The sequence below is a fragment of the Corvus cornix genome, chromosome 1, assembly GCF_000738735.6.
Source record: "Corvus cornix cornix isolate S_Up_H32 chromosome 1, ASM73873v5, whole genome shotgun sequence".
In the NCBI taxonomy this organism is placed as follows: Eukaryota; Metazoa; Chordata; class Aves; order Passeriformes; family Corvidae; genus Corvus; species Corvus cornix.
This window is the reverse complement of record NC_046332.1, coordinates 45975347-45995371: the sequence shown is the minus strand read 5'-3', so window position 1 is coordinate 45995371 and position 20025 is coordinate 45975347. Positions and strand designations below refer to the sequence as shown.

Sequence of the window (20025 nt, the reverse complement as noted above, 5' to 3'; positions counted from 1 at the left end):
GGTAATTGTGATGAGCAGCCTGTGTGGGCCTGTTAAGGAGGGTGAGTAGCTGTTGCAAGGAGGAGCCTTCTTTTGTGCATCTCTTTTGGGACCTGGCAGAACTGCAGCTCCTGATACTGAGCGCTGCAGGTAATACACTTCTGCCCCATCTCATTGATCACCTTGGTGGGGATGTAAGGCAGAGCCTCCCTCACACTGAGGAACCCACAGGGAAGTTTGCTTTTGAAGTTGCCCTTGCCTTGTATTCCCAGAGGTATTAGAGCTCCATCAGCTGTCTATTTGCAAAACAACTTTTTATTGCTTGCTACTAGAAACTGAGTTATAAGAAGCCAAATTTATCCCTTAATGAGCTTAAAGCAAATTATTGTTACCTGGGGAGTGCTCTACCAGTGATTGTGAATGCTGAAGCTTGGTAGTGTCAGTGTTCATTCTTGTCCCTTCCTCTTCTGTGTCAGGATTGTCACCCTCTCAACACCAAGCAGAATCCCTGGTTGGAAACAGGATTTCCAAAGATTAAGAAAGTAATCGTTTGCAAGAATACAGAAATAATAAAAAAACCCCTCAGTCTCACACAGCAAATTTCTGTTCACCTACTAAAAATGTGAAGGACTATTGGATAAAATAGTTTTACAAGCTGCTTACTGTTGTGTAAACACAGAGGGAAAAGTTCAGTTCCTGTGTACTTCCATTGTTTTCGGCAGAATTACATGGATGAATTCGGCATTTTTGGGGCCAACTCAAAAACCTTTTGTTTCTCTGTCCTTCTTTCTTTCTTGTTTTCCTGTTTCTTAGATGTGATTTTTCATGACCTCCAAGGTAACAGGCACAGATTTATAAAGTATAAAACAGAGGACCTAAGGTGCTCAAGTTTGGACCATATTTTCCTGATGCTCCCTGTAAAGTTAATGGAAACACAGCAGCAGTTCCAGAAAAAACTGATATATCACATATCTAAAACTAGCCCATGGTCATTATACTTCCCAATTTTGAGGGCTCCTTGGACCCTGTTCTCAAAAGCAGAGTTTCTAAAACAATAGATGCATTTTTATGTTAAAATATACAAAGGTGTAGGCTTTTATAAGGCAAAAGAGCATTTTCTTGAAGGTTTTAAACAGTGTCTAGTTGCTCAGTTTGTATGAAACCTTGGAGCAACATACAGAATTGAAAACATGCATGTCAGATTTTTAAATATTTGATCCTTTGGAAGGCTTAGTTTTTTTTGAAATAAGTGTTAATTCACTTAGCAATATTTTTTGTTATACACACAATTATTCGGCAGTTATTTCTGCCTCAGCTAAGAAATATAACAACTCACATTAATTCGGTACAGTAGGTCGACATTTTTCTTCTAAGTGTGTATTTAATGGATATATTTGCATTTTAGCAGTCTTGAGCTAAGTATTTAATGGGGTGATCTAGTTCATTAGTATTTTTCATCTTCTTTTTGATCAGGTCAGCAGAAGATGGCCATGGTTTGGAATTTTTAGCAAGTGTGTTGTTGGTTGTGATGGAGGTAAACCAGACTTATGTGAGAAAGGAAGGTTTCACATTGCCTGTGTGAATACACCTACCTGTGTTTATGTGCAAAAAAAGTGCAGTCATGAAGGTCAGACTAGAAATAAATAAGGCTTAGTTGTCTTCCCTAAAATTACCTGTGGAAACTTTCTCCACCCAGGTGAAACCAAAATAAGGTATTATTTCTGATAGGTGATGATTACACTCATGAGAGGATGGGGCAGGTGTTTTGATCTCCTCTGGCAACCTCACAGGGGGGAATGAATGTACCTCAGGCTCCTCTCAGTGGTAAGGTTTGGTTTCTTTATTTCTTACAGGAGACTGATACAGCTGGCTGCATATACCAATCACCACTTATTTGGGATACGACAGCTGGTGGAAAATAGAGAAGGTCAGAGCTTCAGCACTCTGGTCTCCCATGAGGAAGGAAGTAACAATGTTAGTATTTAAATTGCTGTTTTGTCTAGGATAGAGTTAATTTTCTTCCTGGTAGTTGGCACAGTGCTGTGTTTTGGATTTAGTATGAGAATGATGTTGATAACACACTGATGTTGTAGTTGTTGCTAAGTAGTGCCTTCTCTAAATCAAGGACTTTTCAGTTTCCCATGCTCTGCCAACAAGGAGGTGCACAGGAATCTGGGAGGCAGCATGGCAAGCACAGCTGTGCCAAACTAGCCAAAGGGATATTCCGTACCATAGAATGTCATGCCCAGTATATGAGCTTGAGGGAGAGGCTGATTGCTGCTCAGGGATGGGCTGAGCATTGGTCAGCAACTGTTGTGCATCACTTGGTTCGCTTGGGTTTTGTTTCTGTCTCTCTTTTTGTTGTATTCCTATAATAACAATGAAAAATTTTATGATTATTGTTACTGTTGTTTAATTACAGTTTTTAACCTATTTTCATCTCAACTAATGGGTTTCACCTTTTTTCTGATTCTCCTCCTCATCCCACTGGGGTAAGATGGGTGAGTAAAGCATCTGTAGGGTACTTTGTTGCTGTCTGGGATTAAACCACAACAGAGTTTTAGTTAAAGCTTCAGTGAAGCAAAAGGAACAGCCTGTACCTTTTTTTCATTTTAGGACAGGCTAATTTGCCTACATCTTTGTTAGTTATATATGGTGAAATGTGGAGCTCTGCAGAATTAACAGCAACATTATTGTCAGATTTTAACCAGTGTAAGCTGAGATCCTGGGGAATGTGATAGTAGCTTCAGAGTGGTCTGATATGCTTTATAAGAAAGCACCAGCTGTCGCCAAATCCTGTCCCATAAAATCATTCACACTATGAAAGAAATTGCTAATGTCAGATGTCTGGAGACCTCTTGGGAGAGAAGGGGAATTGCAGGACCGTGCCCTCGATCCTTGCTTATGCTACCTGCATTTTCCCCATAAAATGCCCTCTGTAAACCTTCCCCTTCCTTCTCAAATTTCTCCCTCCATATTGTTCTTTGTCTCCATACCAGGACAATTCCTACATGACTCACCACTTCTGATCAACTCCTGTGAGGTTTTTTTATAATAGCAATGTCCCCAGCCTGTCCCAATCCTCTGGCAGTACCACTCTCCAGGCCACAGATGTACTGCTAAATAAGAGGTAGGGAACTAAAAAATGCTCAGGTCCTTAGCTCTCTGTGCTTAGAGGTGCAGCCAAACTCCTGCCTGCGTGTTCTGAGCCAGGCTCTCTGTCTAGAGCAGTCCATGGGTAAGAGAGAGAGCAAGATGTGCACTGGAGGATGATTTTTGCACTATAGAGTGATGTAAAGCCCCATTCCAGGTGCCAATATTTTTCAGCTCACTACTTTCATGTTCATATTGGACTGGCATTGGAAATACTTCCCTGGATCTTGGCACTGGCTTGTGTTACCCCACTCTGTGCCATTCAGGATCTCAGCCTAGCACTGTCTTTCCACCATAATAAAGTAGATTTAAGAGCTGAAGAACTTAAATTGCTTAAGTTGCTTTCTGGTTTGTTTTGGTTATTCCTGTTGATGGTAAAAACCTCTCTTTGACTCATGCTGGTTGTTTGATGTTTATACAACGTATGCATATGGATGCAGGAACATCCCTCAAACAGCAGTAGTGGGACACAATCATATACAATAATCTATTTAGTTGTGTAGGTTAGCAAGCCCTTCCCTACTGCAGAAAAATGGATTATTAGATCTAAGATTTTTCATATCTTCTGTGAGAGATCCACAAAGACGGATTTATTGCAGTTTCTCATTAGCTGTGACAAGGATGATGTCAGACAAGTCATGCATGCCCTGTCTTATAAATAATAAATGAGAAGGACTCTGACTCCTCTTCAGCTAATGGACTAATGTTATAGCTGGATGGAAAAGCCACCAGCTTAATTTATGGAACATAATGGAGCAACAAAATTGCTTAGACTTCCTTAAGTGTATTTATCCCAGGGCCCCCTGCTTGACCTTTTATCTTGATCTTTGGCATGTCTCTCATAATGTAAAATTCAAGTAACAATGAAGTCTTAAAAAACCCCAAGAAATAATAGAACAAAGTGCGTGGGTTTTTTGGTCAACCTAAACTCTATAATATAAAAATCTTCCACATACCCTTTCAGCATGGCTTTATTTATTAATTATTAGCAAGGTAACTGCAATCTAAAGTGTGCTTCTCATTTCTTTCTTCTTATTGTAGTGCTCGCAGAGAGAACTTGTTGTTATAAGCTCCTCATTAATTATAATTTTCACTAATAAGGTGAAGTTTAATCAAGTAGTTCAAAACACTCTGCAGACACTCACGAATGCAGCTTTATTTATTTATGCAGCACCTGATGCTTAATATAGCTGTTTGTGAATGATGTTATGGCTATTTCTTGTGTTGAGAAGTCCATGTTCAGACCCTTGGTCATTTTTTTTCAGTGTTAGGCCACGTTTTTGGCATTTTTATTGGGGGGGGAAGAAAGGACATTGAAATGTTCTTCTAGAAAGTAATGTGTAGAATTGGGTATGTTGTGAAGCAATAGAAGAGAAGGAAGAGGTGTCCAGTCATGGGCACAGCAAATCTTGGCAGAGTTTAAGGATATTTTTCAGCAACAGTTGTCATGAATGGCACCTGCTACATAAACAGGTGATATTTCAGTGCTTTTCACACTTTGTAGCATCTGCAAATGACTTGTAGTCTCAGCTTTTAAAAGATTTCCTCCATACTGTCTTGGTATGCTGTATCAAGCCAGATCTGTGTTAATCTCCTTGCTTCTGCAACATTTGGCATTCCTAGTCAAAAATTTTCAGCATAGTGTGTCCCAGTTTAGAGACAAGCTCCCCCCACTTACAAAGTAGAAATTAATACAGATGGATTCCCTGCTTAGAAGCATACTAGTAATAGACAGAAAATGCCATACCATTTGTCATGATTTTTGGCTGACAAATGACATAGAGAAAAAACCACTTCTGGTCATGTCTGTCAAATTCTATCCGTACTTGTACAAGTACGCAGTGATCATAAAAATCTCTTTCTAATTTTTTTATTAAATTAAATTAATTTTATTTATTATTTATTAAATTTATTTTATTTATTATTTATTTATTTTATTAAATTAAATTCCTTAAAAAAGGAAATAAAGAGAAAAAGAACTTTTAAATTAACATCAGTAACTGAAGAAGAAAAAATAGCCATGCAACAAACACTTCAGAAGTATTTATCTGTTGGTCTGAATACCCTTTGTCAGGTATATGAACAGCACTCATCAGAGCTCGTCTCACTCTTGTGTCTGTTTCTGACACAGCTCCCTGTCCTTTGCAGGGAAATTTGGCTGGTTACCCTGTGGAATTGCTCTGGAGAAAGAAGATAGCCTGCAAAATATTCCCCACTCCTTACTTATGGACCTGCCTCTCTCCTTAACACCAGTCATGGAGACAGGGTTAAGTCTGTGCCAGCAACTTTGTGCTATAGAAGTACCATTTTTATGCAATGTAACCATTATTTCAGGTCTTTTGGCCTAAAATGAACCTTGTTTCTTCAAAGCTCCCACAAACCTCTCAAGATCACTGGGATGTCCTAGGGGGCACAGAGACCTGGGAGAAGGGGTGCCCACTGGATGCGTAGCCCAGATCTAGCCTGGTTCTGATCTTGAGCGCGATGAGCTGGTGTGTATCTGATATGCCAGTTTTCTGCACCCAGGATGAAGTCATGCCAGGCACAAGTACAAACCCTGAGAGGAGTGGCTGGAGACCAGCCCTGCAGAGAGGGATCTGGGGGTGCTCGTGGGCAGCACCTCAGTGGGAGTCAGCAGTGAGCCCTGGCAGCCAGGAGGGCAAACCCCATCCCAGGATGCATCAAACAGCATCACCAGCTGGGCAAAAGAGGGGGTATTGCTACACTTTTCCATAGGTCAGGATCAGCCTGGTCCAAAGTCATACTTTCTCTTGTCTCCTCTCTTCACAGGTCTGGTCTATTTGTTCAGGTGGCCGTGATGTATCTGTAGATTCCGAATTATGTGATTCCTTCTAATAGTTGCAGATTGGGTTCCTTTATTCTAGATTTTATATTACAGTCCTACTATATCAAACAAACAGTTTTTACTAAATATTTTGCTCCCTGGCCTAAATCAGAAAGTCCTGTGGTATGTCTCGGTGCAAGGCAAAATTGATCTGTTTTGCTCTTCTACCTTTATTTGAGCAGTCTTGTGGTATGCTCGGGTGCAAGCAAACAGAACAAAATCACCAACATCAACATTGAAATTCTCTGCCAGCTGACTGAACAACAGTGAGTTTCTGTTTTAGGAGAGCACACTAAGGCAATTTTTTCTCAAGGTATCCATTAATTTTTGGTTTATACTCTTACATTTAGCAAATCTGAGATGTATGAGTGCACTACTGATGATGCACAACGGATCTGTAGTTGCCCAGAACACTTTTTCCCACTATGTAGTGCTTATCTCTGATTCATTAAAAATATTTTCTGCAAAAACTGCAATTTCAGGGATAATCTAATTTCTTCCAATTAGAGTGAATTAACTTTAATTCCTACTTCAGTTAGGGAATTTCAGTTTCTGCACTTTTTTCTGCTAGCCGTATCATCTTGGTTCCCACGTTGAATGATAAAAATAAAAGGGAATGCTACTTGCCTTTGTTACCTTGCTCTGTAATAGGTTGTGAACGAGGCTAAGTAAAAGGCCATATCTCAAACTGTGCCCAGAAATCACTTGGAAGCTATGGCAGGGTAGGAGATGCATTGTTCGGTGAAGAAGTGCACTGTGCACGGCCTGCAGTCCGGAACTGCTGTTCCTGACAAGATGAATCAGAGCTGAGTTTTGTCAGATGTGTTTATGCCAGCAATACACACGTGTCTCACCTGGAGATCCCTCAGCCTAGGGCTGTCTGCATATCTCATACCTCCCGAAGGACAGAATGACTTGGCAGGCTCATGATGTCATCAAGATTACCTCATCATAAGCTTTCCAGTAACTCAATGTGAAGAAAAGTTCTTCACAAGAGTAATTGAGGCCAGGATAAGTATTAGAGAAGGTTTGGCTTCATAAATGCTCCTTTGAGAGTAGTTAATATCTTCCCCTCCATGAAAGTATTTGGAATATTCTGTAACTGTAGACTTGAAATTCCCTAGTCACGCTTTTGTCAGTCAAATGCAGATTTCTGAGTTGTAGTCTAAGAATTTCAATCTAACTCCAACTTTTAAGAATGAGATACTGCAAAATACATCCATATAATCAATCAATCAGATTTATGTACATCTGATACAGGTTAGTGTTTGTGGCTATCAATCTTTCCTGAATTCACATGACTAAACAAAAGGGGCAACCTCCATATGATAATAAATACTCATTTAGTGAGAGCAAAAAAAAGTATTTCCACACTTGAAATTACTGTGATAAGCAATTCTTTCCAATCTTCATTGCAATAATGGTGATGATGATGATAATAATAACAATTTTGAAAGACCCCGAACTGTCCTTAGAAGACAGAAAGTCCAACCAAGAACACAGCTACTCTTATCATCAGGTTAGCATCCTTCCTTCCTGGCCCTCTGTGCTGCAAGGTGACCAAAGGGGAAAATGCTCGGCCAGAGAGAGTAGTGAGGCTGCCTATCATATTAATAGCGTTCAGGGAATGGTAATGTCTAAATCAAACATCAACTCATTTTACTCATTGAAGATAATTTTTTTAAAGATCTGAGCCCATCTGCTCTTAATTGAAATGTTGAGGTAAGATCAGTAGCAAGATTTGGACATAGCTAAACCCTTCACTTGAGGGTAAAAACAAAAATTATTTTAGATACAATGTGTGAAAGGATAACTTTCCATATATATGTATTACTCATTGTAATTATTTGGAGTTTGATTTACTTAATAAGTAAGAAAATTTCCTCAGTGTATTTTTTTCTGCTCCAAACATTTGAATGTAAACAAAGAGTTATTTGTGCACAGCTAAACCAAGTAGATTAAATATTCTTATTTAGTATAGTTCAGTATACCTAAGCCTGAACTGCCTGTTAGCTTACAGTGGAGGAGGCAATACATAAGGAATTTGGATACCAGGATTAGGTATCCAAATACCAGGTATGCATTTAGGGCATAACTGACCTTATAGTAAATAAATATTCTTTCTAAGTTCATCTTCAGAGTAAGTTTAGTTACTGTTTCAATTGAAGTGCTTATCTGCAAAGTGTACTTTAGGTGCACTCTGAGACTTCACATATCTGTTACAATGGTTTTCTGTGGACAGCACAGTACAGCGCCCTTACGTAACCAAGAAGGGTGTTTGGTTTTGCTGGTATTTCAGCCACTAGTAATGCTGCAAACCAAAAATTGATGTGAGTTTTCCAGGTTATTCTTGAAGAAAAGACTTGAAGGAGATATTTTTGTAGCTAAATCCAAACAAAATCTAATTAAAAAAACATAGAGAGAGAAAGAAATCTGTAAAAGTACTCAGTTCCTTTCCTTCCTGTGGAATTGTATTTTCAGAGCACTTGACCAACTACTTTTCCTTCCAGCCCTGTATCACATACAGGGACTGAGTTCAACAAAAACTGTGTAATTATTCTGAGATTTTAGTATTTTCTGTATGAGGACTTAGTTCCTATCTTGTCCTTCCTCTGGTTTCTCATCAGGGATTCATGAGACTGACACCCCACTGTAAGATAATTCATAAACTCTTGCATTGGCAAGTCTGCACAGAACAGTGTGTTGCTACAGTGGATGGTCCAGACTGTTTCAGACACTAGAAATTAGTGTTCAGCTCAGACTTAGTGTACCTTGCTTTAGGGCAAGAAGAGCTTATCATTAATCTGTGTATCTCTAAAGGCATCATATTGTGCAGTCAAGCCATAACTCATATTCCTGCTATTTTTTCCTCAGCTTAATAGCCCATTGTTTATAACTTTGTGATTGCAGTGCCCTTTAGGCTTCTGTATTATGGTTCATAGACAGTGTCAGTTTCCCATTTCATTGGAAAACCCATTAAATGATTCAGAACCAACACTAAGCACAAATGGTTCTCCTTCTGCTTGTCCTTTTTTATGGCAACCACTGCTTTCAGTCTCAGAGAAAAGGTCTTAAAATGTCCACATTTCTGGAGAACAGCGGTGAGGTTTTAACCACATGGCCCTTTCTTTCAATTTCGTGGGATTTTTTTAAAGCCTTTTCCTCCAGCTGCTATGCATTGCTAAAAAATTGCTTTGAGACATTGTCATTTGATATGAGTTTACTTCATCAGAATTTGATGAAAGGACTCTTTATGCATAATTCAGCCACATGGTCCCAGATGGTTACTGTAAGGTCATTTGAATACCATAGAATCAAACTTAGTCATATTATTGCAAGTAATTTTTAGACTTTTCCTATTGTTGCGTGTAATTGTACTTTTTGAGTCACATTTTCCATAAGTGAAATATGGCAGGTCTTGTGTTGGGCACATTTATGTTTTAAGAATTGTGTTGCTTTTGCTCCTTCAAGAAAGAAACAGATCAAGTGGGTACAAGACCTGTTTTTGGTTTCAGTTAACTTATTCTTTTATGTCTGAGACAAATTTCCTCAACTCCATGGCTTAAGATAATGGTCAGCTGATGTATCCCTGCAGCATTGAGCTGTGAAGAGATACTGGATTAATCTTGAGAACAATAGGGCTGTCAGTTCTGTTCGTTGCGGTGCTGGATTGTTAGTGCTTGGCTGCTTCTGGTTTTGGAGCTAGTGGCTGTTCTATTTGCTCAGGTAACTCTGAAATATTTTCCAGTATGTGCTACAAATGCATCCACACCAGAACTACTACTTACCTTTATGCCTTCACTGACGGCTGCTGGAGGCTGTCTTCTCTCTTTTAATAATAGAGAAGTTTTCACAATTAATAAATTTCAGTGACTGTCAGATGACTGCCTTGCTGTGAGGCAAAGAGCAGGACAGGGTGTTCACTCAGCTTGAGGGAACTACAGGACCTTGCTGTAGGTCATAGAATGACAGAATGGTTTGGGTTGGAAGGGACATTAAAGATCATCCAGTTCCAACCCCCTGCCATGGGCAGGGACACCTTCCACTAGACCAGGTTGCTCAGAGCCCCATCCAGCCTGGCCTTGAAGACATCCAGAGATAGAGCATCCGCAGCTTCCCTGGGCAGCCTGTTTCTGGGCCTCGCCATCCTCACAGTAAAGAAATTTCTCCAGAATATCTTATCTAAAGCTACTCTCTTTCAGTTTGAATACATTTCTTCTTGTCCTGTTACTACATGCTCTTGTAAAAAGTCCCTCTCCATCTTTCTTGTACGCTTCCTTCAGGTACTGGAAGGCCACAATTAGGTCACCATGAAGCCTTCCCTTTTCCAGGCTGAACAATCCCACTTCTCACAAACTTTCCTTGTAGGAGAGGTGCTCCATCCCTCTAACCATCCTGGTGCCCCTCCTCTGGACTCGCTCCAACAGCTCCATGTCCTCCCTGTGCTGGGACCCCAGAGCTGGATGCAGCACTGCAGGTGGGGTCTCACCAGAGCAGAGCAGAGGGGCAGAATCCCCTCCCTGGCCCTGCTGTCCACGCTGCTTTGGATGCAGCCCAGGACACCTCTGGCTTTCTGGGCTGCAAGCTCACTTTGCCAGCTCATGTCCATCCTAAAGGGAGTAACTGCTGCTCTTCCTGGTGCTGGTGTGGCCTTGGAAAGGTCCAAGTATTACACAGGCAATACTTGCTTCAAAAACTGACTACAGCATTTGTCCTGACTTTCATCTGTTAAGTATTTTTATCCTTGTACTTACATTTGTGGTGTTTCATCAAAAAGCAACAATGCCTACTGTGCAAATGCATCAAAATCATCACATTCTAGAAAAACAATCACTTTTGTACAGCTGCAATCACTCTCTTCTCTTTATAAAAATCAACAAGAGTACAGCATTTTTATTGCTTATAATACAAACAGCATTAATGATACAGAATTTGTAACATTAATATTATCAGTTGCACAATTTTTTTAAAGTATTGGCATTTTTGAATGCTTTCAGTATATTTTAAATCTTAAAATTCTATGTGATAAAGCATGAAAGCTCTTGTAGTGCATAACAGTATAAATGCAGAGCCATATATTTTGCTGATGGCACTGATTTATATCTGATGATGGTGTGGACTACTCATTTCAGTTGAACTTGCTACACCAAAACTGTCTAGACAATTAACATTCTAAGGGCATATCTACTTTATTTCCATCATTTCTAGCTCGCTGGCACATTATTATATTTCACTTTGTCAGGTCTGTCTCAAATTTCGGCAGAACAGGTATCTCTGAGAAGCGACTCTTTACATTTGTGTGGTACCTGCAGTTGTGTGATGGCCTTGAATTTAATTTGATAGAAATGCATTTTGAACTCTGCTAGTATAAGTTGTGTGTTGACAGGAACAATTTGTGCTTTTAGACTGTATAAAACATAAATTAAGTATTAGCTACTGAAGTACTTTGTGCACAGATTCCCTACTCAAAACTTTGGATCGTGTTCAGTAATTCTGATGGTTCTTGTATTCTTCTCATGCTGCTGGATGGACTATTAACAATTTTGATTTAGATAGTATCATTGAGGAAAGGAACTCAATGTATAACATTTAGACTGATCCTAATATTAATTAGGATGAGGAGTGAACAGATAGATAATCAGATAACCACTAATGGTTTTTAAAACAAAAATTTCTGTAGCAGTGTATATATATATATATATATAATCACCTACCTGGTTTGCAGGCAAAATTACGTATTTGTGTAGCTATACCTGTGGCTCCTACCTACAACTAATCACAGGCATCCACAAAGCTGAAGATTGTTTTTGCACTTTGACTACCAAACATTCTCCACCAAAATTCAGTTAAAGACACATAAAATCCTCCAGCAAAGGTGTTTTCTCCTAAAAAGCAATAAATCCCACACTAGAAAATTGGCATAGGCGTTGGTTGTAACTGTTTCTTTTTTCCCCAGGCTAGATTTATGCTTGGCTATAGTAATAAATTCAGATAGAGAATGTTCTTGGATGCTGCACCTCTGTATCGTACAGAAGTATAAGGTAACTTGTATGACCAGCTCAGGCACTGGGGAAGTGTAAGGCCAGCAAGTTAAGTGTGCCAGGATAAATCTGTATCTGCTATCTGACAGCCAAGTTGGCTCTCTTTCTTACCATGGGAGACAGCATAGACATGACTGCGTTGAAATCTTTCTAGGACTGTAATGTGATCTGGTACCAAACTGAAAACACCTTTTGGTCACATCTATGCTGGCAAGACCAAACCCCTTCGAGGACTATTGGAATTATTTGCTGGTGTAGAGATGGCACGTTGCACTGTGCTGTAACGTGCTTTTCTGCTAAGCAAACTATTTATTCTATCAATAGTTTTAGGCTGTTTTTAGGTACTTTAGAGCTATCAATTTTCTGAACAAGGTGTCATTGTCAAAAATCCTAGAAGATATTTTTGTTTTCCTAGTGTGTGTCAGTACCAAGAAAAGTAACATATCAAGGGGCGACATAATAAAGGACAATCTTTGAGAGACCAAGCCTAGAAATAGAATGGAGTCTGAGAAAATGTGTCACTCACTAATTATGGAGAGGCTGTCTCTTAAAGTCATAATTAGCTTTCTATTACTTTCTGTTATAACATATTTTTCATTTATCGTTCCTCAAGGCAATTGAAGCTGCTCAAATAACTTGAAATGCTTTTCACGTGTGATTTTTCTAATGACTTTTTAGAGGAACTGGTATAAGTTGCCCTTGTCTTCCAACCATGGATCTACATGTAGTGCCTGGACTTCTTGAGCCTGGATTTCCATTGCAGCTAAAATGCCTTTCCTTAGTGCTCCCCTCCCAACTGCAACCCATTATGCAGCAGGACTGCAATAGTTTTGCCCTCTATGAAATCATTCACATGTGGGTAAATGGGGCTGGATTTGCAAGGCCCTTTGCTTAGGTCTTTATTATTTAAGTGTGACTTAAGTGTGGACTTTTCTTAGGATTATAAGGTAGATATACATCTCAGCATCTACAGAAAGAAAAATTTATATTGAAGCCACTTAATAACACATTATGCTAACTTAAATTCTTCATGATGCTTGTCACAGCAAACATGCATTCAGAATTCATACATTTTGACACTTTATTTACTGAGTAGGTAAAATTCTTAAGTATTAAAACCAACAGTATTCGAGCCACAAATTCTACTTCCCTTTTTTTTGTACCATTTGTATTTCAGTATCATGCTTGCATCTAATTCATCTTTTGCAATTTAGCCACAGTTGTTTTCCTTTCTGGCTCAGGAAGGAATGACTGTGCATTGCTGTTTGAAGAGGGACATACGCAACTGCACATTATGAGAAGACTTGCCAACACTGTCAGAGGCTCAGAGAAGGATTTACATTTGCACAGATGCAGAACAATAATGGAACACCACTGTCAGTACTCCAGTACTCTTAAACATATCTTCCTTGGGTAATAACTTAATAATGTAGTATATTGTTTTCTGCAGCTTTACAGCACATGCTTTGCCTCACTTACACACTGTTCTGGTGCTACAGAAATTCAGTGGAAATAGTTCCCAAAGGCAGCATAGGGTAGATGTTGACCCATATACCTTGGGAGTGGGGATAAGCTGGGAAGAGTTTGAATCCTCCCAGTGGAAAGTCATTGCAAGCTAGCTAATCTCTTCCCTTAGCTGCAAGCCATTTGAATAGAAGGGCAAAATCCTTCTCCATGAATGTTCTGCCCAGCCTGTTATTTTCCTGGATGGCATAATTTTATATCCAGACTGTAATACACAGTGCAGAGGAATAGATACCCTCCAATAGTTGCCAATTGTACTGGTTTTGGCTGAAATAGAGTTAATTTTCTTCCTAGTAGATGGTATAGCACTGTGGTTTTGAATTTAGTGTGAGAATGGTGTTGATAACACACTGATGTACCTGTTGCTCAGCAGTGCTTGCTCTAAATCAAGGACTTTTCAGTTTTCTGTGCTTTGACAGCAAGGAGGTGCACAAGAAACTAGGAGGGAACAGAGCCAGGACAGCTGAGCCCAAATGGCTGAAGGGATGCATCAGACCACAGAATGTCAGGCTGTCTACATAAACTGGGATGTATTGGCCATGAGGGATGGATCCCTGCTCAGGGATGGGCTGGGCATTGGTCAGTGGGTGGTGAGCAATTGTTTTGTGCATCGCTTTTCTTTCTTGGGTTTTATTTCCGTCTCTCTTTTTGTTGTATTTTTTTGCATTTCCATTATTTCATTTTTACTAACATTAATCATAATAATAATTTCAATTATTAAGCTGTTCTTATCCCAACCCCCAGATTTTACCTTTTTCCCTGGTTCTGCTCCCCATCCCACTGGGAGGGAGTGAGTGAGCAGCTGCTGGGTGCTTAGTTGCCAGCTGGCATTAAACCATGACACCCATTCAGTCAGCATACTTACAGCTCTGCGTGCTTGTTGCCATACTGATCATATGGTATTAAACCGAAGGAGAAGCAGGAAACCTCCCTGCTCTGTGTCAGCTCTCCCTCCGTGTGCCTACAAGTAACGCACAAGGCAGTTTATAATTAGTATCATGACTCACTCAATACTGGTAACTGCAGCTATGCCCTCAAAGGAAATGGCTTTTTCATACCCTTTGGTTCAACTCTGTTTTGTATTAATGGCCCTCCCCTTTTCCCTTGTGTCTCTTCTTCCAGAATTCCTGAGCTGATGTCAAGAAGTATCTTCTAGCAGGTGTGATGGAGAAGACTTGTTAGATTTTAGGCCTCACTAATACTCTTCCAACTGTGCCTGCTTCCAGACAAAAAAGGAAGACAAAGCAGAAACAGCAGTTTCCAGAATTCCACTTCTTTTCTAGAAGATAAATACAAATCAATTGCACAAGAATATAGCCTGAATTCAGTTAAAGAAAGTGAAGAAGACCTCCTTGCTTTCTGAAATCTGTCCTGTTACATCTGTTCTTGATTATAAGAAAATGAACTCCTGTGAACAATTAAGCAAGTGGCTTTAAAAGAAAACCAGAGAAGTAGCAATTGGTGAGGCACAGAGACATCTTGGGGAGATAACAGAGACATCTTGGGAAGATAAGGGATGGAGTGAATACTGAGTTGACTTCCATATGCTTGGGCTTTCTGGTGTCCACTGAAGAGATGATAAGCAAAAAGGATTAAAAAATAACTTTCTAATTTATAAATCAAATATCTGCTTCATGTTCCTATCAAGAAGATATCAAAGAAGAAGAGACAATGGAGATGGAGGATAAGAACAGGTAAAAAAAAAAAAAAAAGCCAAAAAAATCTTCTGAAAGAATTTATTGTTAGGCTGGCATGTTCTTGCTCAAACACCCATGGTCAGTAATTTAAAGAAGTCTGAAACTTGCCTAGTGTTTGTAAAAAATTACTATTTTTAAAGGTAAAATTAATTTCTTAAGTTACAAAATAATACTTAGGTGCCAGGTTCTGCTGCAATTACTTATGAATCGTCACCATGAAATTAATGAGAACTGCTTGAAAAAACTCCTGTGATTAATGGGCTCATAGTCTAACTTTCAATTTACAGTCTCCATTCACTATAGCATTTTTTGAAAACAAGTGAAAGTTTCCTTCCTGTGCTTGTCTAACTCTGAATTCAACATGCTGTTTTACTGGGATGAATGTATAATCCTGCCAACAGCTAAAACGCAAAGCAAGTTCTTTGTGTGAACAGTGTCTAAACAAATTTTACAACTTATCTCTTGCAAGTTACAAAACGTTAAGTTGTAATTAGAAGTGTTCTTACATGCTGTCAATGGACCTGCAGGAAGAGGACAGCTTCCACCCTCAGCCCTGCAATCTGCAGGAGCCCCCTTGATGTGCAGTTCCTTAATGTACAACCTCTGCTTTTTCCTGTGTGTCAGGAAGGTGGGCTTTGCATTGTGTTAGACAGTTGTTGATAGCAACAGCAGATTACTCTTTCAGGGTCTGCTCCACTGGCTCCCTGGGGAATTCTGTGAAAATTCATGGAAGTTACATACTTCCTTTGCCAGGTCACTGTTGGATAGAAAATGTGGGGGTTTGAATCTTTCTTTTTGGTTAGTTAACTAGGCCCTTCTAATCCAAATCTTATACATTTGGGCTTCTCTGAGGTTTTTTTCACTTCTCTTTGTTTACCCAGAAGAGGATGACCTGTGTGCTTTCTTCCCCTTTTCCAACCTTCCTCTCACTAGGCCTTACATGTGACTCATGTTTCTTCTTCTGTGCCACCTGTCCTTCTGTTTTGTGAAGGATAAATTGTAGCTTGTATTTCTGTATGGAACTGAATGTGTTATGAGTGAGACAGAACTGATACAGAAGTGGAAAAGAGCTAGGATTATCTGGAAGGACATTGCTGGATATCAACCACTATCTGATGAAGAGACACTTGCAGAAGTGCTTGAAGTTGTGTCTTTTCACAATTTAGGAAAACTACATGTCTTGTAGTAGTATCCTTCTACTTTATATTCTAATTTTCTCTATATACAAAGGACTCTGTTCAGTGATGCCTAGAAAATGTTATGAAATTTTAGAACACGGTTAGATGCAGTATTCAGAAAAAACAGGGATCAGCAAATACTTCTTAAAATGTTTAATGCATGTGTAATGAGGGTCCTTTTAGTTATTGAGTTGATTTTCCTCAGTGGAATGATAGTAGCTCCATTAGCTCTGAAATCAAAATAAGAAAATGCCTTAAGGTAGTATGGAAAAAGCCTTGCTTTGATAACCTGATGACTCTGTGTCCTAAACGGAGGCAAAAAACCTAGGCCTGGATTCATGAAGATGTTTAGGAGCCTACATTAGGCTCTGAAATTAATTTGCAAATTTAGGCTCCGCTCTTTCGATGTTTCAAGGTTAAAGTGGATGTTCTAAATCTGGCCCTTTTATTGGCACCGAGGCCAAAACAAAATACCACCAGTAATTTAACATATTGCTTATTAAAAACGTATGCCAACAGCAGTTCTTGCAACACTGTAGTCCCTCCTATTGCGATCCCTAAAGAGCAATTGGGGAGTTTATTTTTATAATTTGGTTTAATCTTTTGCATAATTTGAAATACCAAACATTTTGTACTGGTGTTTTGTTATTTGTACCATCTGAAATTGAAAACTCCGTCATTCTTAGCAATTCAAATTTGTGGAATGATGGTTACTGTGCTATAGCTGAGTTGTCTCTTCAAGGACTTAGCTTTAAGTAGTATTTTCTCAAAGGTGGACCAAAGAGGAAATTTAACTTCAGCATTTGAGATTTTGAAATCTTATAATTTATTTGTGCCTTCTTGTTTTGCTCTTTATTTGCAAAGAATAAACTGAAACAAGTTTTATAGGTCTTTCAAGTATTTTCCATTACAATTTGCTTAGTGCCATCTAGGAACTCATTTGAACACTAAAGCAAATCACTGAGAGATCAAAATCATTAGATGAAAACAAATGTCTGTTCCTGGTCTCTGTGCCCTTATATGTTTTACTCATTTTTAGTAGTATTCAAAAGTATCCTGTTCTGTTGATACCTGACATTTAGAAACGAATCAGCTTGCAAAAGGAATAAGATAATTCTTCAGTTCTTCAGTGTTTGACTAAGCTATGATCATACAGATATTTTGCTTAGAAACTGATAATAGTGGTTTCACATGAGGGGTGCAAAGTAGGAATATTTATTTAAACTCTCTGCACCAACCTAAAATAAAATAGTTTCATCAAAACACCCAATTTGTGTAATAGATCTGAGGGAAAAACTAGATATTTTGTTTGAATCAAACACTTCACATGCCAGAGGTTGGGGATTTTTTGGCTGTTTGTACTACATGGAACTCTAGCTAGAAAAAAATTAGATGTTTTCTGTTAGTGGAGCTATTCAAATGAAACAGAAACTGTACAATAAGGGGTGGCTTGCCAATGACTAGCACATGTGTCATCAACAAATGGTAGGCTTACTTCCAAACTTCTTGAAAAGGCATTAGTAAGCAGGGGGAAAGCAAGCTCCTGGCAGTGACTATAGACCAATGCAATCTGTGCTCTCTGACTGCTGGGAAATAGATATGGTGCAATGTTTAAAACATCTGCTGGTAACAGTTAAGGAGTTGATTTAAGAATGGAGGTAAGTGCTTGCCGTGTCATAGAAGGTTTTGCTTTAAGTTTGGTGTGCACTGTCTCAAACCCAGATGAAGTTGTTGAGTCACTGCTGCTTGCCTGCCAGCACTGCAGAAGGTTACTTGCTGCGCTGGAAGCCACTGTACTGCAGCGGTTTTCCTCTGGCAGGAGTGACCGAGCCACGTCTGTTTCTTATCGCACCATACACCCCTTTTGTGGACTCCATTCCATCTTTCTAATCACACTGACAGGATGGAAGGGACTTGCATCCATCTTTTTCTGCTACTGCAGTCTTATTTTAAATAATTGGAAATAAGAGGTGATTCTGCAATGCAGAATTTTCTGTCTTCATGGAACTTGTACTATGAAACCAGCTTTCATTTTGTTTTATAAAAATAATTTAATGTTACAGAGACTGCTAAAATTTTAACAATTTTTTTTCTTTTGCATGTCCCTTCTTATATGGGTTATATGACTTCATTCTGAACTAAACAGAATTTATTTATAGCCACAGGAGAATTTTCCATACGTGCTTTTAAATCTAAATGCTGTTCTGCTTGGAAAAGTGGTTATAAAATTGTTAGCATAGGAAATTGTAGATATAATATCAAAAAAAATTTCAAATGAAACCCAACCCTTCTATATACAAAAGTTAGGGGTTTTTTTTAACCACTATGGGTAGTTAAAAAATTCCTAGCTGGTATGGTCAAACGAATTTCTTTTAACATTGTGATGTAAAATCATTTTTAGTAGTTCTTCATAACAAATTTGTACATTATACCTTGAACTTTGCTAGGATTACCGAGCTTCCAAGTTCTGTTTTCAAATGGATAAGCAAGATTTTAAAATTTATTTTTGTTGTTGTTGTTGCAAAAATCTGAAAGTTGGAACATGTAATTTTTTTTTTTCAGTCAGTGTTATTTCTGTATCATCAATTTCTAGGATATTTTTATTTAGATATCAGGAAAAAATAAGGGGGTCAGATTTCTGAGGAGAACAGACATGGCTAATTTCCAAGAGCTCAAGAGTCCAACTCCTCTGTCCAGAACCTTGAAAGGTTCCAGTTCTGTATTACCAGTTCTTCCCAATTCTTCCCTTCTACTAAAGAGGTCACATACTAGACAGAATCTGTGGTACACAAAGTTTTTTTGTCCTCAATACCAATGTTAAATCATCACAGGATATAATTTGTGAGTATTGTTTTGTCATGTGATGTGGCATAGTTTGGGGGACTTCAGCCTGGCACTGACAGCAGGACAGTCCATGGCCCTGAATGTGTCCCACTATTTGAAAAGTTTCACATGGAGAGGTGGCTGTTTCCTGAGATAGCTTTGTTCCTCTCCAGGATCCCATGCAAACAATTGTGCATGCTTCATAAAAGGCTAAATCACTCCTGTGATCCCAGGCAGAGAAGAAGAATTAGATTTTGCCCATGTGGCTTGGTGCTTCACAACTGGTCTGGAGACTATTTTAGTAGCTAATATGGATGGAACTGCATTGGGTTTCAACTCATTCCATTTTGCCCAGTCATCCACATTTGTGTCCCTCATGACGTACCCTTCTGCAGGTATTAAGACATAAAAAGATAAACATTAAGAGATTAGAAAGCAGCCTTCTCATTCTTTTGGACATAGTAGGAAAAATTCTATGATGACAAACTCTGAAGAGGATGTATCAAAAAGGAAAGTTAAAAAGATGAAATGATAGAGAAATGAACAGAGTCCTAAACAAAAGTGAAGAGAGACATCTTGTTTATGTTAAAATAGTTTTTGTGTTATTTCTGGTGAAAGCATGATCAGACCCACAATATTTTCAACATTTTCTTATAATCCTGTAGAAGTCCATATACAAATATTGCTGATGAATGAAATCAGTTGTAGCACTGGCAAAACTCTAGATACTGTATTGGGTCGTGACCCACCTGACCTTTGTGGTTTTTTTAGCCTTGTATCAATTT

General features: G+C 38.9%; 1 protein-coding gene across 1 annotated transcript in view; it reads left to right on the top strand.

Moving 5' to 3' along the window:
* The window catches only part of SACS (sacsin molecular chaperone), a 58088-nt gene that overhangs the window by 1300 nt on the left and 36763 nt on the right, over window positions 1-20025 (top strand). Inside the window, 4 exon segments of the mRNA XM_019286419.3 lie at window positions 1833-1953; window positions 11934-12018; window positions 13260-13431; window positions 14665-15236. Coding sequence (XP_019141964.3) covers window positions 15214-15236 — 23 coding nt within the window. The 5' untranslated portion in view covers window positions 1833-1953; window positions 11934-12018; window positions 13260-13431; window positions 14665-15213.